The following is a 20,292-nucleotide window of genomic DNA, read 5'->3' on the forward strand; positions in this document are numbered from 1 at the left end:
TTAGCTCAGTGGCATAAGCACCTGCCTTGCAAGCAGGCAGTCATGAATTCGATTCCCGGTACCGATAAAAAGGAAAAAGACCAAAAAACAAAGAGGGGCTGGGGGTTTAGCTAAGTGCCTGCTTGACAAACTCGAGGTCATGAGTTTGATCCCCGGCACCAAAAATAAATAAATAAATACATACATACATACATAAATAAAAAAAACTGAAGCCAGGGATTGTGGCTCATGCCTGTAATCCCAACACTCAAGAGGCTGAAGCATTAGGATCACTGTGAATTTGAGGCCAGCCTAAGCGACTTCATGAGGTCAAGACCAGACCGGATTACATATCAAGACCCTGTCAGAAGAGAGAGGGAGAGACAGGGGAGCAGAGATCTTGATCTGGGAAGACCCATTGTAATCCAGCTGTACATATTAGACTTTGATGTGTCTGCCCGGCTGTGTCCACCTGCAAGGGTGGCACTCAAGCCCAGCAGAGGTGCCCAGGGCCACTCTCAGGACCCCTGGCTACCCGGAGCCCCCAGCTCGGCCTCACTCCAAAGCGCTCCAGGCCAAGCGAAAGTTCTAGCAAAAGAGGTCTGCGTGGAGCAGGAAGGCAGGCACGCGCAGGGAAACTGAGGCAGGGAGGGGGCGCGATGGGGACACGCAGGGGACCCCGCGGCCTCGCAGGCTCCGGGAGGGCCGCGCCTGCCTCCCGCCCAGCACACACAGCTGCGTCCCGGGGCGGGACCGGGGGCGGGGCGGACGGACCGGCGGTGACGGTGACGCGCGCCCGCCGGCCTTATAGCGGCGCTCGGGGGCGCAGGACAGAGCTCGCCACCCGCCGCTGTCGCCGCAGCTCCGAGCGCCCGCGACCCCGCGTCCAGCCCCGCGTCCAGCCCCGCGTCCACCCCGCGTCCGCAGCAGCCATGCGGGAGATCGTGCACCTGCAGGCCGGCCAGTGCGGCAACCAGATCGGGGCCAAGGTGCGTGCGCCCCGGCTCGGCCCCGGCTCCCCCCGGCCTGGCGCTCCGGCGGGACCGGGGTCCCCAAAAGGCCGGCGCCCCCGGGGCAGCGGGGGAGGGGCGCGGGGCGGGCGGCTGGGAACAAAGAGGCGGAGGACGCGCGGGGCAGGGCCCAGCCCCCTCCGCTGTCCGCTGGCCACAGCTGGCCGCACAGCTGGCCGCTGCGCCCTCCGCGCGCGCACAAAGGACCGCGCCCTCCCCGGGCCACGCAGCCGGGCTGGCACAGGCCGTCACCCGCCTGCACCCCGGCCTCCCTCTCTCCATCTCGGCCAGGCCCTGTCACCTTGCCCGGGAGCAGGCTGCAGCCTGAGTGCAGTGCGGGGAGCTGGGCCTGACCCCCATTCGCCCTCCCCCGTCCCCGCACCCCTGTAGTTCTGGGAGGTGATCAGCGACGAGCATGGCATCGACCCCACCGGCACCTACCACGGGGACAGTGACCTGCAGCTGGAGCGGATCAATGTCTACTACAACGAGGCCACGGGTAGGGCAGGGCGCAGGGCAGCCCGCGGGTGGGGCGGGTTGGCGGGGAGACAGCAGGTTCCCGGCGCCTGCCTCGGCTCCCCGCGCTCAGGCCACCTGCCCTCCATCTGCTCCCCCGCAGGAGGGAATTACGTGCCCCGAGCGGTGCTGGTGGACCTGGAGCCCGGCACCATGGACTCCGTCCGCTCAGGCCCCTTCGGCCAGATCTTCAGGCCCGACAACTTCGTGTTCGGTGAGTCCCGGTCGGGCAGGCCCAGGGCGCAAGGAGGGGGCTTCCTTATTCCGTCCACCTCAGGGAGACGCGATGACCTACACCGGTCGTCCCAGCGCTGTGGGAGGCTGAGGCAGGAGGATTGCAAGCTCCAGCCCAGCCTGGGTAACTGAGGGACTTGGCCGGGGATGGAGCTCAGCGTGCAGGCCCTGGGCTCAAACCCCAATGCCAGAAAAAAATAAATGAAAGAAGGGAGAAAGAAAATGTTCCACGTAACTCCACAGAGTCAGTGAGGGCCCCGGGAAATGTGAGGGGACACAAAGGCTACTCGGTACACAGGGATGGAGAGAGCAGACAGGTCGGGAGGTTTCCAGGCATGGCCGCTTCCCTTTATGTTCTCTTTTTTGAGACAGAGCCTTACTGTGTAGCCAGTCAACCTTGAGCTCACCTCACTGTGTAGCCGAGGTCATAATCAAGTTTGCCCTCCTCCTGCCTCAGCCTCCCAGAGGGATGGGATTACAGCCATGAATCACGGTGCGAGGCGGCGTCTTAATGGTGCATTTGCAGGGTGCAAATGCCGGCTCTGCCACTTCACTAATTCAGCAACTAATGAGCAAGGGCTAAGGGGGGTGGCGCACGCCTGTCATCTCGGCACTGGGGAGGCTGAGGCGGGAGGATCACTGCAAGTTCAAAGCCAGCCCAGGCTATAAAGTGAGTTCAAGGCCAAGCTGAACTGTGTAGAGAGACCCTGTCTTAACAAAACAAAAAAATTAAGGTTGTTCACTGGCTCCCGGGAAAAGGTAAAACAGCATTTGTTGCTGTTGCTATTATTTCTTTCTTTTTTTGTACCGGGGATCGAACTCAGGACCTCACACTTGGTCATGCAGGGGTGAAACACAAGGGGGTGGTCTTACCCTGTGATGCTGCTTCAAAGGGCCTCTTCTGCTTCAGGCTGGCTGCAATCCCCACCCCGGCGCACACACACACAGGGCAGGTTAGAGCCTGACATCCAGGGACTAAGGGTATACGCTGTGTGACCCCAAACAAGCGACTGCTCCTCTCTGATCACCTCAGAGATCTGAAAGATGATGCCACGCCCTTCCGGTCATAGCTGTGAAGATCCACCAATATTAGCCCAAAAGTGTGAAGCACCCGAGAGTGACCGCGGTGGTCCCTGGTTGGACCAACAGCTTCTGCGGCCTCCAGGACAAGGAAGGACAGGGACAGGGTGGTGAAAGTGTGGCCCCCGAGCTGGATGTGGTGGCGGACGCCTGTCATCCCAGGACTCTGGGAGGCTGAGGCAGGAGGATCACAAGTCGAGCTCCGTTTGCTAATTTAGTGACTTTAAAGACCCTGTCTCAAAATTTAAAACTAAAAAGGCTGGAGCTCAGTGCAAAATCTGTGGGTTCAACCCCCAGGATCAGAGAAAGGAAAAGATTGAGGGTGACTGGTGTTTGCCAAGAAAAACAGAACGAGGTAAGGGCACGGGAGTGCCAGTTGGGGCCACAAAGGTCAGAGGTGGGGACGTCAGAGATGGCTTTTATGAAGAGGCCACTCTGAGCAAAGACCTGAAGGAGAAGGCAGGAAGAGCTATGCAAAGATCTGAGCAAAAAAAAGAAAATTCCAGGCAGCCTCGAGCTCCATGCAAAGGAGGCCCTGAAGCAAGCCAGAGCCTGACAGTTTAGAACAGCAGACGCCTGTGTGGCTGCAGCCCAGGGAGCCAAGAGCAAAGAGGGGACGGCCGGGCGGGTGGAGCAGGCCCCTGCGGCTGCAGGAGGACTGGGCTTTGGCCCCGGGGAGGTGGGAGCTACGGAGGGCTGAGGGGAGGAGGGAGGAGCGGACTCGCTGCTCACGGGCGCCCTCTGGCGGAAGGGAGGACTTGCGCAATGAGTCAAGAAAGAAATTGGGTGGCTGCGAGCTCATTTATGTGACTTGATTTAGTTTTCCTAGGATGCTTCTGCATGCATGGACACAGATGGAAGCAAGGAAAAGAGTAATCATAGTAGGGCTGGAAATGCAGCTCCGCGGCAGAGCGCCTGCTCAGCTGTGGGGGCTCAATGAATGCTAATATTCCCCATGAATAATAATAATAATAATAATTTCATAGCCGTAGAGAGCGTGCTGCTGCAGACAAGGTAACAGGAGCACAGTAATGTACTGCACATTCCAAACAGCTAAAAGGAAAGACTGTGAAGCTTTTTGCCCTAAAAGATGAATGAGAAGATAGATACATTTAACCTCGTATAAATTTACACAAAGTATACATGTATCAGAGCATCGCGTGGCACCCCACAATATGTACTTTGGGTTTTTTTTTCAATACTAGGTCTCACTATGTAGTCCAGACTGGTGTCAAATTCACAGTGATTCTCCTGCCTCAGCCTCCCCAAGTAACGGGGTTACATATATGCACCATTACACCCAGCTAATATGTATAATTTCTGTGGATTTTTTTGAATCAATTAAAAAATAAATTTGGGGATGGGGCATGTAGCTCAGCTGTAGGACTCTTGCCTGAGGGCTCCCAAAGCTCTGGGTTTCATCCCCAGCCCTGGATCTGGGATGTAGTTCAGTGACAGAGCTGGCACTGTGATGCAAGCCTGTCACCCCAGCACTGTGGGAGGCTGAGGCAGAAGTTCAAGCCCAGCCTGACCACTGAGTGACCTAGGCAGACTCTGTTGAGTCTCAAAAATGAAAAAATGTTGAGAGGGGCCAGAGATGTCACCAAGTGAAGAGGGCCTGAGTTCAATCCCCAGCGTCACAAAGAAAAAGAGGCTGGGGTACAGCTCAGTGGCAGAGCACTGCCTGCAATGTTCCCCAAAAAACCAAATTACGCTAGTAAATAATATAACAGTAATTAGTATCAGGTAATTCATAATCTTTTTTTGGTGGTTTTGTTTTTGTTTTTTGCAGTATCTGGGATTGAACCCAGGACCTTTACTCTGACCTACATCCCTGGACCCTTTTTTATTATTACTTTATTGAGACAGGATCTCTCCATATCATATATTGACCAGGCTGGGCTTGAACTTGCCATCCTCCTGCCTCAGCCTCCCGGAGTGCTAGATAACAGCTGTGAACCACTAGTGTGGGTCCTCAGGGTGGAGCAGACCTGTGCAGGGTGGGGCTCCCCAAAAGCACTCACATGGTCCCCCCGTTTCCCTCTGCAGGCCAGTCTGGGGCTGGCAACAACTGGGCAAAGGGCCACTACACAGAGGGCGCGGAGCTGGTGGACGCCGTCCTGGACGTGGTTCGGAAGGAGGCGGAGAGCTGTGACTGTCTGCAGGGCTTCCAGCTCACACACTCGCTGGGGGGTGGCACCGGCTCGGGCATGGGCACCCTGCTCATCAGCAAGATCCGCGAGGAGTTCCCTGACCGCATCATGAACACCTTCAGCGTGGTGCCCTCGCCCAAGGTGTCGGACACCGTGGTGGAGCCCTACAATGCCACCCTGTCCGTGCACCAGCTGGTGGAGAACACGGATGAGACCTACTGCATCGACAACGAGGCCCTGTACGACATCTGCTTCCGCACCCTCAAGCTGACCACACCCACCTACGGTGACCTCAACCACCTGGTGTCGGCCACCATGAGCGGGGTGACCACCTGCCTGCGCTTCCCGGGCCAGCTGAACGCAGACCTGCGCAAGCTGGCGGTCAACATGGTGCCCTTCCCGCGCTTGCACTTCTTCATGCCAGGCTTCGCACCCCTCACCAGCCGGGGCAGCCAGCAGTACCGCGCCCTGACCGTGCCCGAGCTCACCCAGCAGATGTTCGATGCCAAGAACATGATGGCAGCCTGCGACCCGCGCCACGGCCGCTACCTGACGGTGGCCGCCGTGTTCCGGGGCCGCATGTCCATGAAGGAGGTGGACGAGCAGATGCTGAGCGTGCAGAGCAAGAACAGCAGCTACTTCGTGGAGTGGATCCCCAACAACGTCAAGACGGCCGTGTGTGACATCCCGCCTCGCGGCCTCAAGATGGCAGCGACCTTCATCGGCAACAGCACGGCCATCCAGGAGCTGTTCAAGCGCATCTCGGAGCAGTTCACGGCCATGTTCCGCCGCAAGGCCTTCCTGCACTGGTACACGGGCGAGGGCATGGACGAGATGGAGTTCACCGAGGCCGAGAGCAACATGAACGACCTGGTGTCCGAGTACCAGCAGTACCAGGATGCCACGGCCGAGGAGGGCGAGTTCGAGGAGGAGGCGGAGGAGGAGGTGGCCTAGGACCGGGGACAGCCCTCCCCCTGACCCTCAGCCTTCCCTAGATGGCTGCATCCCTGGCCTGCTTGTGACCCTGCACCCCACTCTCACCTCTGACCGCTCCCCAGCTCCTCCATCCCCCTGAGCCCTGCTTCATGGCCTAGTGGACTCCATCTTTAACTTGAGAGGCCTTCTTCACCTTTGACCTCTCCAAAAAAAAAGTGCCACTAGGCACCTCTACACCTGCACGCCCTGGATGACTTTTGACCCCTCGCCACGGGTCCCATGAGGCCCTGGCCCCCCTCTTTTGCTGCCTGCTCTCTGACCCCCCCCACCCCACCTCCCCTCAGTCTCTCCTACTTTGGCTGAACAAGAAGAGATCAAAGGCCTGAAGCCCCAGGAAAGAGGGGTCCCCACCGTGAACCCCACCATCCTCCCCGCTGCCTCGCCCTCTATAAATAAAGAATTGTTTGCCTGGCCTGTTTCTGCAGATTTCCTTTACCCTCCTGCTGCTGCGGAGGGCGCATGGTGGGCCCTGGGCCCTGCCCTGTGCTCTGCTGGTCCCCTGGTGTCCACGGCGTGAGTGTGCGTGTGTGTACATTGTCTGTCTGTGGCAGTGCAAGAGACTGAAGCCGGGCCTTTGTGCTGAGCTCTGGGCTCAAACTTGTGATCCTCCTGCCTCAGCCTCCCAGAGCGCTAGATGACAAGTGTGCCCCCCCACTCCCCGAGAGAGCCTGGGTGCTGACTGCCCCTTGGCCTGGCCTGGCTCCTGCCTGGCCAGCTCCCCTAGGGGCCCTGGAGGGCAGCTCCATGCACAAGGACCAAGGGGCAGAGCCAGAGTTAAAGGAAGGGGAAGCATTTGGGGCCCAGGGTATCCCCGCTGCTGCTGAGAAGGGGAAGGGAGGTGCGGGCCCAACATGGCTCAGCGGGGCAGGACGGACCTGAGGAGCCCTGCTGCCTCCTGCCCACCCGGCCCGGGCAGGGCCAGGAAGCAAGATCGCCTGGGTTTCTCGCTGCCGGTGGGGGCAGGGGCCTGCGTCCGGGGACCGGGACGTCACTACTCTGTCAAACTTCCTCTGTCAGTCACACAGGAAGCTGAGCTGGACGAGGCCCAGCCCTAGCAAGCAGGGGGCCCGGGACCCCTGGGAGAAGGCCCAGCCAAGCCGGGCCAGCCCTGCGGGGACCATGGGAACAACAGCTGAGTAAGAGCCGTCCCCTCCCTCACCCTGTGGGCTGATTCCGGGCCAGGGCCGGGCAGGCCCGGGAGGTACCGCCACCCACAGGGGCAGGTGGCAGGCGCCAGGGCAGGACCACAGCAGGCCTACCCCATGCGCACTGCTCTGGGCCTGTTCGTGCTGGCCTCGGCCGATCTGTCTGTCTGTCTCTCTCTCTCACTCTCTCCATCTTTCTCTCCTGCTCTGGCTCAGGGATTCAGTCTGTCACTCTGGGAGTATCTGTCCACCTCTGGGTGCATGCCCCTTGGCATTTCCTTGACCTCTGTGGGATGTGGGGGCCAGGGAGGAAGACAGAGGCTGTGGGGCTCCGGGGAGGGATGTAGGGTCAGCCACAGGGCTAGGCGGTGTGCCACTGAAATTTCCTGCAGAGCCACGGCTGAGCCACGGTGTCCTTGCACGCTTTCCCAGCAACACAGCCCCGAGCGAACAGGCAGGTGTGATGCAATCCACCTGTCACACTTGTTCACCGCCCTGCCCCACAGATCCTGGGGACAGTCATCCTTCCAGACAGAACCATACACTCACACGCGCGTGCACACACACAACTGCACGCGCACACAAGCCAGGCACACAGATGCACAGTTACACTCTCACTATGCACAAGCAACTCTGTTGTACATACAGCCTCGCACAATCACACACCACTACATCCCCCTGGGGCCATGCACACGCCAGCACACTTGGGCTGCATGCACAATCACACACTTGTGCTGAGGGGCAGGTACAACCCCACATACCCAGAAGCAGGCCCTGGACCCCTGAAGCCCCCTCCCGTCCCACAGAGGGAGCCCCACTGCCGTGTTTGACTGGTTCTTCGAGGCAGCCCGCCCCAGCTCCCTACAGGAAGGTAAGTGGGGAGCATGGGGAGGGTACGGGGGACTCGATGCCCTGAACTTAGAAGCTTCTCTCCTATACAGATCCCCTCATCCTGCGGCAGTTCCCCCCGGACTTCAGGGACCAGGTATTCAGGGGAGCCCCTACTCCCTCAGGGCTGGGCCAGGGCCAGACCTGGGGGCAGGACAGCAGTCTGTGCTTTGGGCCCAGAGCCTGGGGATGGGGTCTGACCCGAGTGACAGTCCTGTTCCTCTCATCTCCAGGAGGCCATGCAGATGGTGCCCAAGTTCTGTTTCCCTTTTGATGTGGAAAGGTATGGAAGGGGTCAGACACAGAAAAACTCTGAGGATTAAACACCCCAGGGCTCTCCAGGGACCCCAACAATCAGGGGCCCTGACCACCAGGGAGGGCCAATACACATACATATGGACCCAGAGACTCGGGCATTGAAATTCTGACCCCCACGGACCCCGGGCCCCAGAGACTGACTATTCCAGACCCCTCCACTCAGAAACCTATGACAGAATTAGCTACTAAGTGACCAGAAAAGCTAGGGACCTACACAGTCAGGGCCTGGCCTGGCGGGCACAGCACTACCCGGGGGGTGGGGGGCAGCTGGGACGCCAGGTCTCCCCGAGAGCCTCTTCCAACCACAGGGAGCCCCCCAGCCCTGCGGTGCAGCATTTCACCTTTGCCCTCACGGACCTGGTGGGCAACCGGAGATTTGGCTTCTGCCGCCTGCGAGCCGGGGCCCGGAGCTGCCTCTGCATCCTCAGGTGTGGTCTGGGGGAGTCTGGGATGGCGCCCAGTAGTAGAAAAGCCGGAGGTCTCCAGAGGCTTCTGGACCCTGCCTCTTCTCTCCACAGCCACCTGCCGTGGTTTGAGGTGTTCTACAAGGTGCTGAACACCGTGGGGGACCTGCTAGCCCAGGACCAAGTGAGACCAGCTGCCGCTTCCCCGAACCCCAAACTCCCACCCGGACCTGAGTCCCTCGGCTTCTCCCTGACCACTCAGCCTGAGCCAAAACCGGGAGTCTCAAAGCCACCTTCTGACTCAGACCCCCGCTTTCACCCAGGTCTCCGAGGCCGAGGAAACTCTCCTAAATCTGCTGCAGCAGGACCCGCCCGGACCCCAGGCCACACCGCGGCTGGAGCTGGTGAGTGCCCCACACACACTCCCAGGCAGTGATGGGGGGCTGCACCCAGGCCTGACGACCACCGCTCTCCCCGTCCCCCAGGGCAGCGGCGCGGCCATCTCCAGCGGGCAAGGAGCCCCGCCTGTGCCTGGGAAGAGCAGGCTGGTGAGCACTTTGGGGGCCCGGGGTGCTGGGCAGCGGGAGCCCCGAGCCCGGGACTGACCGAGTCCCCTCGCCAACCTGTCCCCACAGCTTCCCTGCTTTGTGGTGCCCGACTCTGGCTGCCTGCCATCCATTCCTGAGAATGTGAGTGGGGCGGCGGGCGGGAACTCGGGGAGCTGATCCCTGCACCCCAAAGGAGAGGCCCAGCACGTGCCCCTCTTCGTGCAGAGAAACCTCACGGAGCTGGTGGTGGCCGTGACGGATGAGAACCTCGTGGGCCTGTTCGCCGCGCTGCTGGCGGAGAGACGGGTGCTGCTGACGGCCAGCAAGCTCAGCACCGTGAGCAGGGCCAGCCCGGCGGGAGGACACGGAGCCCACTCCCACCCGGGGCCCAGCGCAGTCCCGGCGCCAGGGGGCGGGGCCGTAGCTCCGCCCCTTGAGCGCAGCGTGCAGGCTCCGCCCACTGCGCGCCGGAGCGGGCCTGGCTCCGCCCCCTGGACAGGGAGTTTGGAGGTTTACACTGTAGCTCCACCCCTAGGTCAAATGTGGGTGTGGCTAAAGATAGCCCCGCCCCGTGGGTGTGGCCAGTGCGCCGGATTCTAGTCTCTACTGAGGTGGAGCAACCAGGGTGAGCTTTAGCTCAGCTTTATCCCCAGCACCACAAAGAGGGAAAATACCATCTTTAAGTGGCCTGCGATACTCATACGATGTAAATGCTACGAAAATAGTTGTCATGGTACCTCTTTTAGGGACAGCGGAAAGAAAAACATTGGTGCATGTTCAGTACAGTTCTGGGGATGGAACCCAGGACCTTTGCACTGACCTCCATCCCCAACCCTTTTTTATTTTCTGAGACAGGGTCTCCCTAAATTGCCAAGTTGTCCAGGCTGGGCCGGACCTTGCCACCCTCCTGCTTCAGCCTCCCAGAGTGCTGGGATAACAGGCATGCGCTTACCAATGTAAAATTTTTCTAAATATTTTTGACCCGAGCTTAGTTGAATTGGAGCATACAGCACCCCCACCCCACCCCCAGATGCCGACGGCTGACTGCCATTAGCCCGTCCACTGGATTGTTAGAGAGGTCTGAGGTTATGCCCGGTGCCCCAGTATCCGAGAGAGGACGGGGCCTGGGGCGGTCTCAGCTGCCCGCTCAGGCAGGGCCCTTGACTCCGTGACCCCCATTGGTCCCCAGCTGACCTCCTGCGTCCATGCGTCCTGCGCCCTGCTGTACCCCATGCGCTGGGAGCACGTGCTGATTCCCACGCTGCCCCCGCACCTGCTGGATTACTGCTGGTGAGGAGCCAGGGGCTGAGGAGGGCCAGGCCCGGCTAGGGAAGAGGCCTGGGGTGTGGGGGGCCCCAGCATGACCCCGATTCTCTGTGTGCAGCGCGCCCATGCCCTACCTCATCGGAGTGCACGCGAGCCTTGCGGAGGTGAGCGGGAGCCCCGCCCCCTGTCCCCCTCTTCTGCCTGGGCTCTGAGTGGCCATCGCCCCCCTTGGGTCCCCCGCAGAAGGTGCGCGACAAAGCCCTGGAGGACGTCGTGGTGCTGAATGTGGACTCTAACACCTTGGAGACGCCCTTCGAAGACGTGCGGGCGCTGCCCCCCGACGTGGTGAGTGACCCCTAGACCACCCTCCCCCTCCTCCTCGCCCTCCGGGAAGGAGGCTCCCCACAGCGCAGCACCCCCTCTTCCCCCCAGGTGTCCTTGCTGAGGCTACGGCTCAGGAAGGCCGCGCTGACCCCCGGGGAAGGGGTGTCCCGTCTCTTCCTCAAAGCCCAGGCCCTGCTCTTTGGGGGATATCGCGACGCGCTCGTCTATAGCCCGGTGAGCCGAGGGGACAGATGCCAGGGTGGGGGTCTTTCCTAGCTTTGGGAAGGAGTCACAATGTGAAAGATACCTAGCATTGTGGAGGGTTTACTGTCACCTTGTTTTATGGATTTTTCATCTGTAAAATGGGATCCCACTAGCAGCCACCCAAAAGACACTGTGTATAGACACTTGGGGCTGTGCCAAGCATACAGTGAGTGCTCCACTGATACTAGGTTCTGCCATTTCCGTTTAATGCTCGGGGTATTCCAAGACTGATGCTTTTATAGTCCCATTTTACAGCAGGGAAAACTAAGGCTTGGGGAAGCCTATTGAGCCAGGGACCTCCATCTGCCCACTTGTGAGCACTGCCACCCCTCCCCCGTTTTTCACAACTATTCCCTAAGAGATTTGGGGGAGGCCGGCGTGGTGGAGCACACCTGTCATCCAGGCACCAGGAAGGCTGAGGCAGGAGGATCATTACAAGTTTGAGGCCAGCCTGGGCTACAAAGTGAGCTCAAGGTCAGGATGAACTGCATAGCGAGAGACTTGATTGGAGTATCATTTGCACATCTAGCATTCTTGTTGGCCCTTAAGGATATAACCTGTATGTGCCCCTGCCCCACCTCCCCCAGGAGCAGGCTCCTGCCCCTACCCCCATAGTCTATGGTCCAGGCAAGATCAGAGGTTACCTGTCAAATTCCTGCTCTGCCCTCCCAGGAATCCTGGCCCTCTTAAGGGAAAAGGTCAAGCCCTCCCTCCCAGACACCCTGTAGGGCAGGGCCTCTGAAATCACGGGCCTTCTTCCAGGGCCTGCCCGCAACCTTCAGTGAGGAATCCTTCCTGGCCCAGAAGCCTGGGGCGCCCCTGCAGGCCTTCCACCAGCGGGCCGTGCACCTGCAGTTGTTCAAACAGGTTTGCAGAGAGTGAAGGGGTGAAGGGCGGGCCGACCGTGGGGTGGATTCCTCGGAGTGGGAGATCAGGTCCCGGGGGCGGGGCGGGACAGGGCAGCGCAGCCTGGTCATGTCCATAGTCAAAGCTGCAACAGATTCCTGGGTTTTAGGGAAGGATTGGCGCCTCTCCAGTGGGGTACCCCCTCTCCAGGGTCCCCAAGTGGAAGACAGGCAGCCCTAAAACCTGCACTCCCAACAACGGAGAGCCGCTGGACTCTGAGGGCCAGAAACATTTTTAGGCCCCTGGAGGATGAGGTTGGACCCAAATTTCTGGGTCCCTGATCAGGAATGGGGGTGGGGGGGGCAGGATTCCAGTTTGGGTCCCGAGTGTGGGGAAGACCCCTTAGGTCTGGAGTGGGGCTAGACTCGAGTCCTTCAGGGTGTGGCCTGGTTCTAAGGTTCTTAAAGATGGGGTGCAGTTCTCCCAACCAGGCTGAAAGGGGGTGGGTCGTCTGGAGGGCTGGGGTCTGATCCCTGGGGACCAGTCCTGATTTGGGGACTGGAAGGACTGGGCTTCTGGTACCAAGATAGGGATCCACATTCCAGGGTCCTTGGGGTGCGCGGGGTGGAGCACAGCCCTGGCTCTGATTCTCTTCCCAACCCCAGTTCATTGAAGCTCGGCTGGAGAAGCTCAACTCAGGGGAGGGGTTCTCTGATGAATTCGAGCAAGAAATCACCCGCTGCGGAGCCTCCTCAGGTCAGCGTGGGTCCTGGTTGGGGTCCCTAGCCCACCACACCGCAGCCCCTGCCTGCTGGGGTTACCATACGCTCCTCCCTCACCCAGGTACCCTCCGCTCCTACCAGCTCTGGGCAGACAACCTAAAGGTAATGACACCAACCCATCCCTAGTTCTGTGTTTTAGTTTCTGCTGTGTTCATTCAAAGAGCACTGGGGAGGCTGAGGCAGGAGGATCTTTGCAAATCCAGGACTAGCCTAGGCTATAAAGTGAGCTCAAGGCCAGCCTGAACTGCATAGCAAGACCTTGTTTCAAAAAAAGAGGTTAGGGAACTTTGATTCAGGGAAAGAGGGGTCTGTCCTGGAGGGAGGGTCCGCGCATGGGCCCCAGCCAGTCCCCAGTGACTTCCCTCTTTCCTAGAAAGGTGGCGGGGCCCTCCTGCACTCGGTCAAAGCCAAAACGCAACCTGCTGTCAAGAACATTTACCGCTCGGTGAGGCTGGGCTGGCCAGGGCACACTGGCCAGGGTGAGGGGGTGGGGGGCGCACAAAATACTGCTCTGCACGGGGAAGGGGGCACTTCGATGCCCGATACACGTAACCCTTATCAGAACCAGCAGGGAAACCATTAAAACTCTGCACTTTAATTTCCCACTGATGGTATTCGTGGTTGTCAGAATCATCTTTTATCCATTTCAAATCGGCACCCAAGCCTCCCTGGGGAATCTTCGGTCCTTTCTCGGGTCCGCAAACCAAGACCCATACTTGAGATTTCCACCCAACCCCCCAAAGGTTCCTGGACCGACTTTTCCAGCTCAAAACTGTCCGACTGATTTGATTCTTCACTTGACATCAGTTTCCAAGGTCCCTGTGCCAGGCCGTTTCCCACAGAGGTTATTTCTCCAGGAATACTTTCCTATTAGTAGTCAGCAGGGCAAAAGTTTGCACAACTTGGGTGGTACAGAGGGCTGAATTCCAATGCCCAGCGTCCTGCCCTCCGTCTAACCCTCCCATGCCCCTCTGCAGGCTAGGAGCGGCTGGAAGGGCATGCAGAGCTTGCTGGTGTACAAGGTGAGTAGCACGTCAGTGGGCAGCACCCTGAGGGGGACTGCGGTGTGGCCCACCGGCCCTGCATCCTCTTCCTAGGACGGGGACTCTGGCCTGCACAGGGGGGGCTCCCTGCGGGCCCCGGCCCTCACCAGCCGCTCAGAGCGCCTGCAGCAGCGTCTACCCATAACCCGACACTTCGGACAGGTAAGGAAGTCGCCCTCCCCACGCGGCCAGCGCAAAGGATCCCCTGAGACATTCAGCTCCTTCCCTACTCACCCCACTTCTAACTGCCTTCCTCCTCTTGGGAAACCCCAGCCCCCCGACTCTGCAGCCCCTGAGACCCCCAACCCTCCCTCCGGACCTTGGTCTTTTGCAGAACCGGCCCCTGCGCCCCAGTAAGAGACTGAGGCTGGAAGAGATAACTTACAAGCCCCCAGGGGAGAGGTGAGGCTGGGGAGAGCCAGCATGAATCAACAGGGTCCCCAAACTCCAGGGAGGGGGGCAAAGGGGGAGTCTCAGGCAAAAAAAAAAACATCCATTGGACTCAGGTCACCCTCTCTGAGCCCTGAGGACACCCCCGGTTTGTGGCCAGAGGAAGCCCTGGACAGCAGCTTTTTGGGGTCTGGGGAGGAACTGGATTTGTTAAGCGAGATTCTAGACAGTCTGAGCATAGAGACGAAGAGCACAAGCAGCCTGCGGCCCAGCCAGAGCTTAGACTGCTGTCACCAAGGCGACCCAGGGACCTGCTTCAGCCTGGTGAGAGCCCCCACAGCCAAGCCCCTCCCCACCGGTTCACCCAAAGGCCAGCTGCTTCCCCCCATCGACACAAGGGCAGTTTGTCTTTCCCTCTACCCAGCCCCACAGGCCCGGAAGAACCAGCTGGCAACCAGAGGATCAGACAGAGCTGGAGCCCCAGCCACGCTCCCTGCCTGGGGACTTGTCAACCCTGCACAACTGCCAGTCTCTGGACGCCACAAGCTACCCCCAAAACCCTACCGCCCAGACGCGCCCCAAGGCCAACCAAGTTCCATCCCAGTTCTCAGCAACCGCTGCAGACCTGAGCACAGAAGGAAACCCCGAGGCCTCTCCTGCCATCCCTCCCGGGATCCAGCACCACCCAGGCTCCGGGCTTTCTGCAGAGCCCACTCAGCCCAGCCCTCCAGACAGCCCACAACTTCTTCTGGTCCCCCCAGAATCCACCTCCGACACTACCTGGACATCCCCATCGCTTGAGTCTTCCCTGGACCCCAGTTCTCCAGAGGACCCCGGAGCCCAGCTTCCCGAGCTCCTGCTACCGCATGCTGAGGAGCAGGGGATCCCTGACACCTCTGTCTCCCACACCCGCGGCGGGCCAGAGCCCCAGGCTGCAAGGCGGCCCCGAGTTGCTGATCTAAAGAAGTGCTTTGAGAGTTAAAGAGGTCAGGCTCTGGAAGAAGCCCTGGTCCCCTAATAAAGCCACACAGAGCCCACAGCCGGTTTTCCCTGGTGGCTTCTTTGGGGCCTCTCTCTGCTGGGAAACCCCCCCCCATCTACCACCTCTGATGGTAGACGCTCCTAGGGGACTCTAAAAGCCCCTCCTTTGGGGGCCCCCATCCTGGTTCCCTAGGATTCTTGCCACCTTATGCCTCCGTGTCATCATCTAGGCTAACACTGCCACCAGCTCAAAAAAGAAAACTTTATTACAGCTCACTACCAATGTCATATAAATATATAAAAAGTGAACAGCCCGCCTTGCCTTGCCTCGCCCCTGGGGCAAGGTCCTTAAGCACCTTCTTCCCCTCTATGCTTAAGCACAGGACGAATCTGATTGCCCAGAGAAGGCGCTGCCTTCCCCCAAGGTCACACAGCAGGAAAGGGAGATGGGGGAAGAGAGGGGACCTAGATGGGCAGGCAGCCCCGAACCTTCTCCTTGGAGTCCTGGGGGGCCCGGGCCTCGGCCGTGTGGGAGAACTGCAAGAAAGGACAGGGGTTGTGGGGCGCGCAGTGGCAGAGGGCTAGGACACGGCAGCGCGGAGCCGGTGGGTGCCGCAAGCGGGGAGGTGGGTCCCAGCCCCGAGCGCGCGGCTGCATGCAGAGTTAAGCAGAGGCAGCATGCTGCAGAGCCCGGGGACCCCACGTCCCCCGAGTCGTCCTGAGCCGTCAGAGCTGGCATCTCGGTGGCGGCTGCGGGGGCCAGGGTGTGCCGAGCGGTCCTTTGCGGTGGCGGTGGCTGTAGCTGGCCCCAGCGTTCAGATGAGCCGCTCCTCCGGGGGCAGCTTGAGGTTGGGGGGTGGGGGCGCACGGGCACCCACCTGCTCCTCCACGCTGGGCCGGTAGGTGCCCTCTGTCTGCCGCTTCTCCCGAAGTTTCCGGACCAGCAACACCAGCAACACGATCACAATCAGGGCGCCGAGGATGGAGAAGACCACGATGATGGCAGTCAGACCCTCCGTGGACTGCGGGCAGGGGAGGCAGGTGTGACCACCTGGGGGCCAGAGTCCCACCCACCTGCCTGCTGTGCCCTGCACCTGGGCTCCTCCCCACCCCACACACACCTGCCACTTCCGGTGACCTGCCCCTACCTGGGGGTTCTGGGACCCAACACTCCTTCCCCCACACACATACACCTGCCACACCTGGGGCTCCCGTCCCCACCGCACCCGCCAGCTCTGGGCTTCTCAGCATTGACACAGGGAGCCCCCACCAGGTACAAAGAGTGATCCCAAAACATGGTGAGTGTTAAAATTGCAAAAATGTAAATACGGCTGGGTGTGGCGGCCCAGGCCTGTGATCCCAGCCCTCAGGAGGCTGAGGCAAGAGGATCACCACGAGTCTGAGGCCAGCCTGGGCTTCGAAGTGAGCTCAAGGCCAGCCTGCACTGCACAGGAAGATCCTGTCTCAAAACACTGAAAAAGAAACAAACAAACTAAAAGACACGTTGGCGTCTTTCTTAGTATTTTCCGAGCAGTTCTGAAGTCCCCGTGCATGAGATTCTAGGAGGTGTGGTGATCAGAAATAGGTTCAGAGCCCGGCCTGTGCACATGGCTGTAATCTCGGCATTTGGGAGGCCGAGACAGGAAGGGCTGCCGTGGTTCCAGGTCAGCCTGAGCCACAGGTAAGTTTAAGGGGAGCCTGAACTGCATGGTGAGACCCTGTCTCAACAAAGAAAATAGGAAAAAAAAAATGTATATATATATACACATATACCTGTATTCAATGCGGCTGCCCGTGCCATCCAATGGAAAGGCTCATAAAAATATGCCAATCAAAGTGTAAAAGAGGACCAAAATGTGTAACAGGTATTGTGAAAGATGAAAAACACACTCAAATGGGGAAGGGAACAAGGGGGTGGAGGAAAGCACAGAAAAGTACAAAAAGAGAACAGAAACAAAGCTTTTGTGAATGGTGAGGAGACAGACAGAGGAGGAAGAATCAGGTTACAGCACCTGCAGGGGGATCCCTACAATGCATGCGATCATCCTTATGGGTCTCTAAAATGTACCAATAAAATTATTTTCTTTGGGAAGCAAAAACACCATGGTGGTGTCCGCATCTATCCTGTTCACCAGATCCGTCACCACGCGACTTCTGGTTCTTCCCCAAGCTCAAAATGAGCACAGAAGGGAAATATTTTGCACCAATTCAGGACACAGAGATGTAGCTAAGGACTCAGGAGAGGACTTCCAAACCTGCCTCAGAGAGGGCGTGAACAACGGGGTGAGGAGCAACACTCTGCAAGGGATTCATGGGACTGCACATTTTGCTATCATAAAAATGAATTTTTATTTTTTACTTAAACACATAACCATGTTTTTGTTTTGTCTTTTTGGGACAAGGTTTCACTATGCAGTTCAGCCTGGCCCAGGCTGGTCTCAAACTCGCAAAGATCCTCCTGCCTCAGCCTCCCGAGTGTCGTGATGTCAGGCGTGTGCCACCACGCCCAGCTTTTTTTTTTTTTTTTTCTTTTTTTGAGACAGGGTCTCACGATAAACTCAGGCTGGCCTCAAACTCATGGTATTCCTCCTGCCTCAGCCTCCAGAGTGCTGGAAGGACAGGGCTGTGCCACCTCGCCTGGCCAAAACCATATTTTCAATCACACCTTGTCGTTCCATCTCCCCTCCTCTGGGGGATCCTAGTAGCCTTATTCTGAGACTCCAGGTCTGCTGGCATCTTGCTGGCATTCCGGTCTCTCTGGCTTGGGAGTTCTCCAGTGCCACCCTGTCCGGCTCACCTCAGTCCCTCCACCCCCTGCTGCTTATGGCAGAAAGGCACCCAGGTGCTCTCTTCCCACACACACCCCAACTCACCAGGCCCCCTACAGTGGTGTGGCCATCCATGGTGCTGCTGGCAGTGGGGGATACTGATGTAGAGTCTGGGTAGAGAGGAAAACTCAGTCCACATCCAACCCTGCTGCCTCAGCCTACCTCCCCCTCACCACCAAGAAGGGCCCAACTTGGCCCTTCCAAGTCCTCCTGAGAACAGAGATGCAGGTGGCCACAGGTGGCCGGCCCCACCCCCACCGCCTGCTCTGGGTCACTCGGCCTAGCAGGGCCCAGCAGGGAGTAATCGGTTGGTTGTGTGAGCAGGAGACTGTTAGGGTAGATGGTGCCCCAGATGCCACCCGAGAGTGGCCACTCCTGGCCCTGGGCTCTAAGGACCTGGGCGGGTCCTGCCTTTCCCAGCAGGACCTGACTCACAAGCCTCCCCCAGGCTCCCCCAAAGCAACAGGACAGAGTGGCCGACTGGGCCCACACCTACAGCCAGCCGCGTCAGCCTGAGCTCAGGGGCCGGCAGCCTTCCTCCCTGGTCCCCTTCTGTCCCACACTGTCAACTACGGGGAGTCAGGGACACCTGGCTGCCCTCCCCCAGCCCAGCGTCCACCTCCCCACCCTGAACGCTGGAGGTCTAACCCAAACCGCCCTGTCCAAGAAGCAGCCACAAACTCCACAGCCCCAGGCCCTCCCCGGCCAGCCCCAGGCCCACTGCCCAGGTCTGCACGCTCCGGGCGCCGCAGGTGCCCGGCACCTCTGAGCCCAGGAATGCAGGCCCCTCCCCGCTCCCCCAGGGCCCCGGGCCGGTACCTACTTTCGCCCCGGGCTCGGCCCCAGCGGGCAGGCAGCAGCATCAGGCCAAGCGCCAAGAACAGCCCCAGGCCTGGGGTCGCCATGGGCTGGGAGTTGAGTTGGGGACTCCAGGAACCGGGCTCCAGCGCGCGCCTCTCCTACTGCATCTTGGGCTGGGGGTGCAGCTGCACCCGGCACCTGGGCACGGGAGGAGGAAGAGAGGCCCGGCGCGGCGGTGGGGAACCGACCCGGGCGCAGGCAGGCGGGACAGGACACCGGAGCAGCCCCGCCTCCGCCGCCGAGGGTCAGAGATTAAAGATTAACTCGGGGGCGCGATCCAGGGCTGGGCAAGGACGGGCCGGAGCGGGGGTGGGGACGGCCATCCGCGCGTCCTTCCGCCTTACCTGGCCCAGGTGTCTCTGACCTCTCACCCGTGCCCTGTCCCGGACCCGCGCTCCGCTCGCACCCCTGGGTCCGTGGTCCGCCGCTCCCAGCGACCCCGCTGGCCCCGCCCGCTCACGTGACCCGGAAAGTTTAGTCACTCACCTGGGAGCGCAGCGCTTCCGGCTTGTGCACCTGAGCTGGGGGGCGGGCCCGGAGGGGCGGGGCCGCGGCGCCGGCGCACCTGCAATCGCAAGGGGGGGGGGCAGCGAGAGGGAGGACGCGCGCAGGTGCACGGACTGCACACCTGGCCTGCGCAGCTGTAGGGCCGCACAGGTGTGCAGACGCACAAGGCACGGAGACGCAGGCGAATGCGCCCGGGGAGCTCCGGAAGAAGTAAACACCTGCGTAGACGACGCCTGCAGGTAAGGACTTTGCGGAGACTGCGACATTCAATCATCACCAGACGGGGCATAGCTGAATGAAATCACAAGGTGTGGGGAACGTCTGAATTACATCCGGAGGTGCGCCTGTGTTGGACCACACCTGTTTTTTTGGAAACGAAAACTGCTTGGCTCACCTGTGAAGTGTACACTGCTCGAATGCGGAAATTATTGTGTGGAGATGCGTAGGAAATACCTGTCTTGAGACAGGCCTGCATTTAGATGCACCGTGGGGGACCCTGTTGCATAGAAATACACCCGTATGGAGGGATAGCTGACCGGAACGTACCTATGCGGTCCTGTGTAACACATGCCTAGGTACAGGGCACCCGCTTGAAAACATTCCTGTAATGTAAAAGAAGAGCATGGATTAAAAGCACTTGTCTACGACTAAGCTTTTTTTTTTTAATGGAACAGGCTCTCATTATGTAGCCCAGGCCTGCTGGGAGGTCACATCTGTCTACCTACCCGCCTGCTCAGCCTCCCGGAGGAATGCAGGGACACAGGCATGCGCCACCACACCCAGCACACAACAGCTCCTGGGAAGTCCCAGGAGCATCTACAGGAGGCGCCCGCACTGGGGCGCAGCTGTGGAACAGTGGGCAGGACAGACGGTCCCGTGCCCTGAGCCTCCCTGGGCAGGGATGGACCGGGGAGAAAATCAGCTCTGGG

The 20,292-nt window shown here is 59.7% G+C and overlaps 3 protein-coding genes across 8 annotated transcripts; 2 read left to right on the plus strand and 1 right to left on the minus strand.

The window, feature by feature from the left end:
* The first annotated feature begins 766 nt into the window (after window positions 1–766).
* Window positions 767–6,382, plus strand: Tubb4a (tubulin beta 4A class IVa). Its single transcript, XM_003461107.5, has 4 exons — window positions 767–968; window positions 1,380–1,488; window positions 1,609–1,719; window positions 4,869–6,382. The coding sequence occupies exons 1-4, from the start codon at window positions 912–914 to the stop codon at window positions 5,924–5,926; spliced, it is 1,335 nt and encodes a 444-aa protein (XP_003461155.3). The 5' UTR covers window positions 767–911; the 3' UTR covers window positions 5,927–6,382.
* A 492-nt stretch (window positions 6,383–6,874) lies between these two features.
* Window positions 6,875–15,225, plus strand: Dennd1c (DENN domain containing 1C). 4 transcript variants are annotated; one of them, XM_063228745.1, is made up of 23 exons: window positions 6,875–7,104; window positions 7,920–7,984; window positions 8,055–8,098; window positions 8,214–8,284; window positions 8,628–8,747; window positions 8,838–8,907; window positions 9,047–9,127; window positions 9,209–9,271; window positions 9,359–9,412; window positions 9,497–9,607; window positions 10,461–10,561; window positions 10,656–10,701; window positions 10,781–10,882; window positions 10,970–11,095; window positions 11,888–11,992; window positions 12,637–12,727; window positions 12,815–12,855; window positions 13,127–13,198; window positions 13,731–13,775; window positions 13,851–13,958; window positions 14,131–14,198; window positions 14,303–14,510; window positions 14,590–15,225. In XM_063228745.1, the coding sequence occupies exons 1-23, from the start codon at window positions 7,088–7,090 to the stop codon at window positions 15,166–15,168; spliced, it is 2,388 nt and encodes a 795-aa protein (XP_063084815.1). In that variant the 5' UTR covers window positions 6,875–7,087; the 3' UTR covers window positions 15,169–15,225. The 4 variants fall into 4 exon arrangements, with proteins under 4 accessions (XP_063084815.1, XP_063084817.1, XP_063084816.1 ...); XM_063228747.1 differs by having other exon boundaries at window positions 6,876–7,104; window positions 8,235–8,284; XM_063228746.1 differs by having other exon boundaries at window positions 6,890–7,104; window positions 14,611–15,225.
* Window positions 15,226–15,415: 190 nt separating this feature from the next.
* On the minus strand, window positions 15,416–19,962 carry Crb3 (crumbs cell polarity complex component 3). Of its 3 annotated transcripts, XM_063228785.1 has the most exons (6): window positions 19,582–19,962; window positions 19,343–19,421; window positions 18,819–18,994; window positions 18,041–18,105; window positions 16,046–16,189; window positions 15,416–15,704 (listed from the first exon to the last, which is right to left on the minus strand). In XM_063228785.1, exons 1-6 carry the CDS (start codon window positions 19,650–19,652, stop codon window positions 15,541–15,543), a joined length of 699 nt encoding a protein of 232 aa, XP_063084855.1. In that variant the 5' UTR covers window positions 19,653–19,962; the 3' UTR covers window positions 15,416–15,540. The 3 variants fall into 3 exon arrangements, with proteins under 3 accessions (XP_063084855.1, XP_063084856.1, XP_013003754.1); XM_063228786.1 differs by lacking the exon at window positions 19,582–19,962 and having other exon boundaries at window positions 19,343–19,360; XM_013148300.2 differs by lacking the exons at window positions 19,343–19,421; window positions 19,582–19,962 and adding an exon at window positions 19,201–19,335.
* Between the last annotated feature and the right edge of the window lie 330 nt (window positions 19,963–20,292).

Source organism: Cavia porcellus, unplaced genomic scaffold (genome assembly GCF_034190915.1).
Source record: "Cavia porcellus strain 051 isolate PalLab524CR breed Dunkin Hartley unplaced genomic scaffold, mCavPor4.1 scaffold_17, whole genome shotgun sequence".
Classification (NCBI taxonomy): Eukaryota; Metazoa; Chordata; class Mammalia; order Rodentia; family Caviidae; genus Cavia; species Cavia porcellus.

Excerpts from the sequence above, each read along its gene's own strand:
- Tubb4a (XM_003461107.5), top strand. The coding sequence starts at position 912 with ATGCGGGAGATCGTGCACCTGCAGGCCGGCCAGTGCGGCAACCAGATC. Across the intron at positions 1,489-1,608 it reads CTACTACAACGAGGCCACGG|GAGGGAATTACGTGCCCCGA; the intron begins GTAGGGCAGGGC and ends GCTCCCCCGCAG. Across the intron at positions 1,720-4,868 it reads GCCCGACAACTTCGTGTTCG|GCCAGTCTGGGGCTGGCAAC; the intron begins GTGAGTCCCGGT and ends TTCCCTCTGCAG.
- Dennd1c (XM_063228745.1), top strand. Across the intron at positions 9,128-9,208 it reads CCACACCGCGGCTGGAGCTG|GGCAGCGGCGCGGCCATCTC; the intron begins GTGAGTGCCCCA and ends CCCGTCCCCCAG. Across the intron at positions 12,728-12,814 it reads CCGCTGCGGAGCCTCCTCAG|GTACCCTCCGCTCCTACCAG; the intron begins GTCAGCGTGGGT and ends TCCCTCACCCAG.
- Crb3 (XM_063228785.1), bottom strand. The coding sequence starts at position 19,652 with ATGCCCCGTCTGGTGATGATTGAATGTCGCAGTCTCCGCAAAGTCCTT. Across the intron at positions 18,106-18,818 it reads GGGCCGAGCCCGGGGCGAAA|ACTCTACATCAGTATCCCCC; the intron begins GTAGGTACCGGC and ends CTCTCTACCCAG. Across the intron at positions 15,705-16,045 it reads GGCCCAGCGTGGAGGAGCAG|TTCTCCCACACGGCCGAGGC; the intron begins GTGGGTGCCCGT and ends CCTTTCTTGCAG.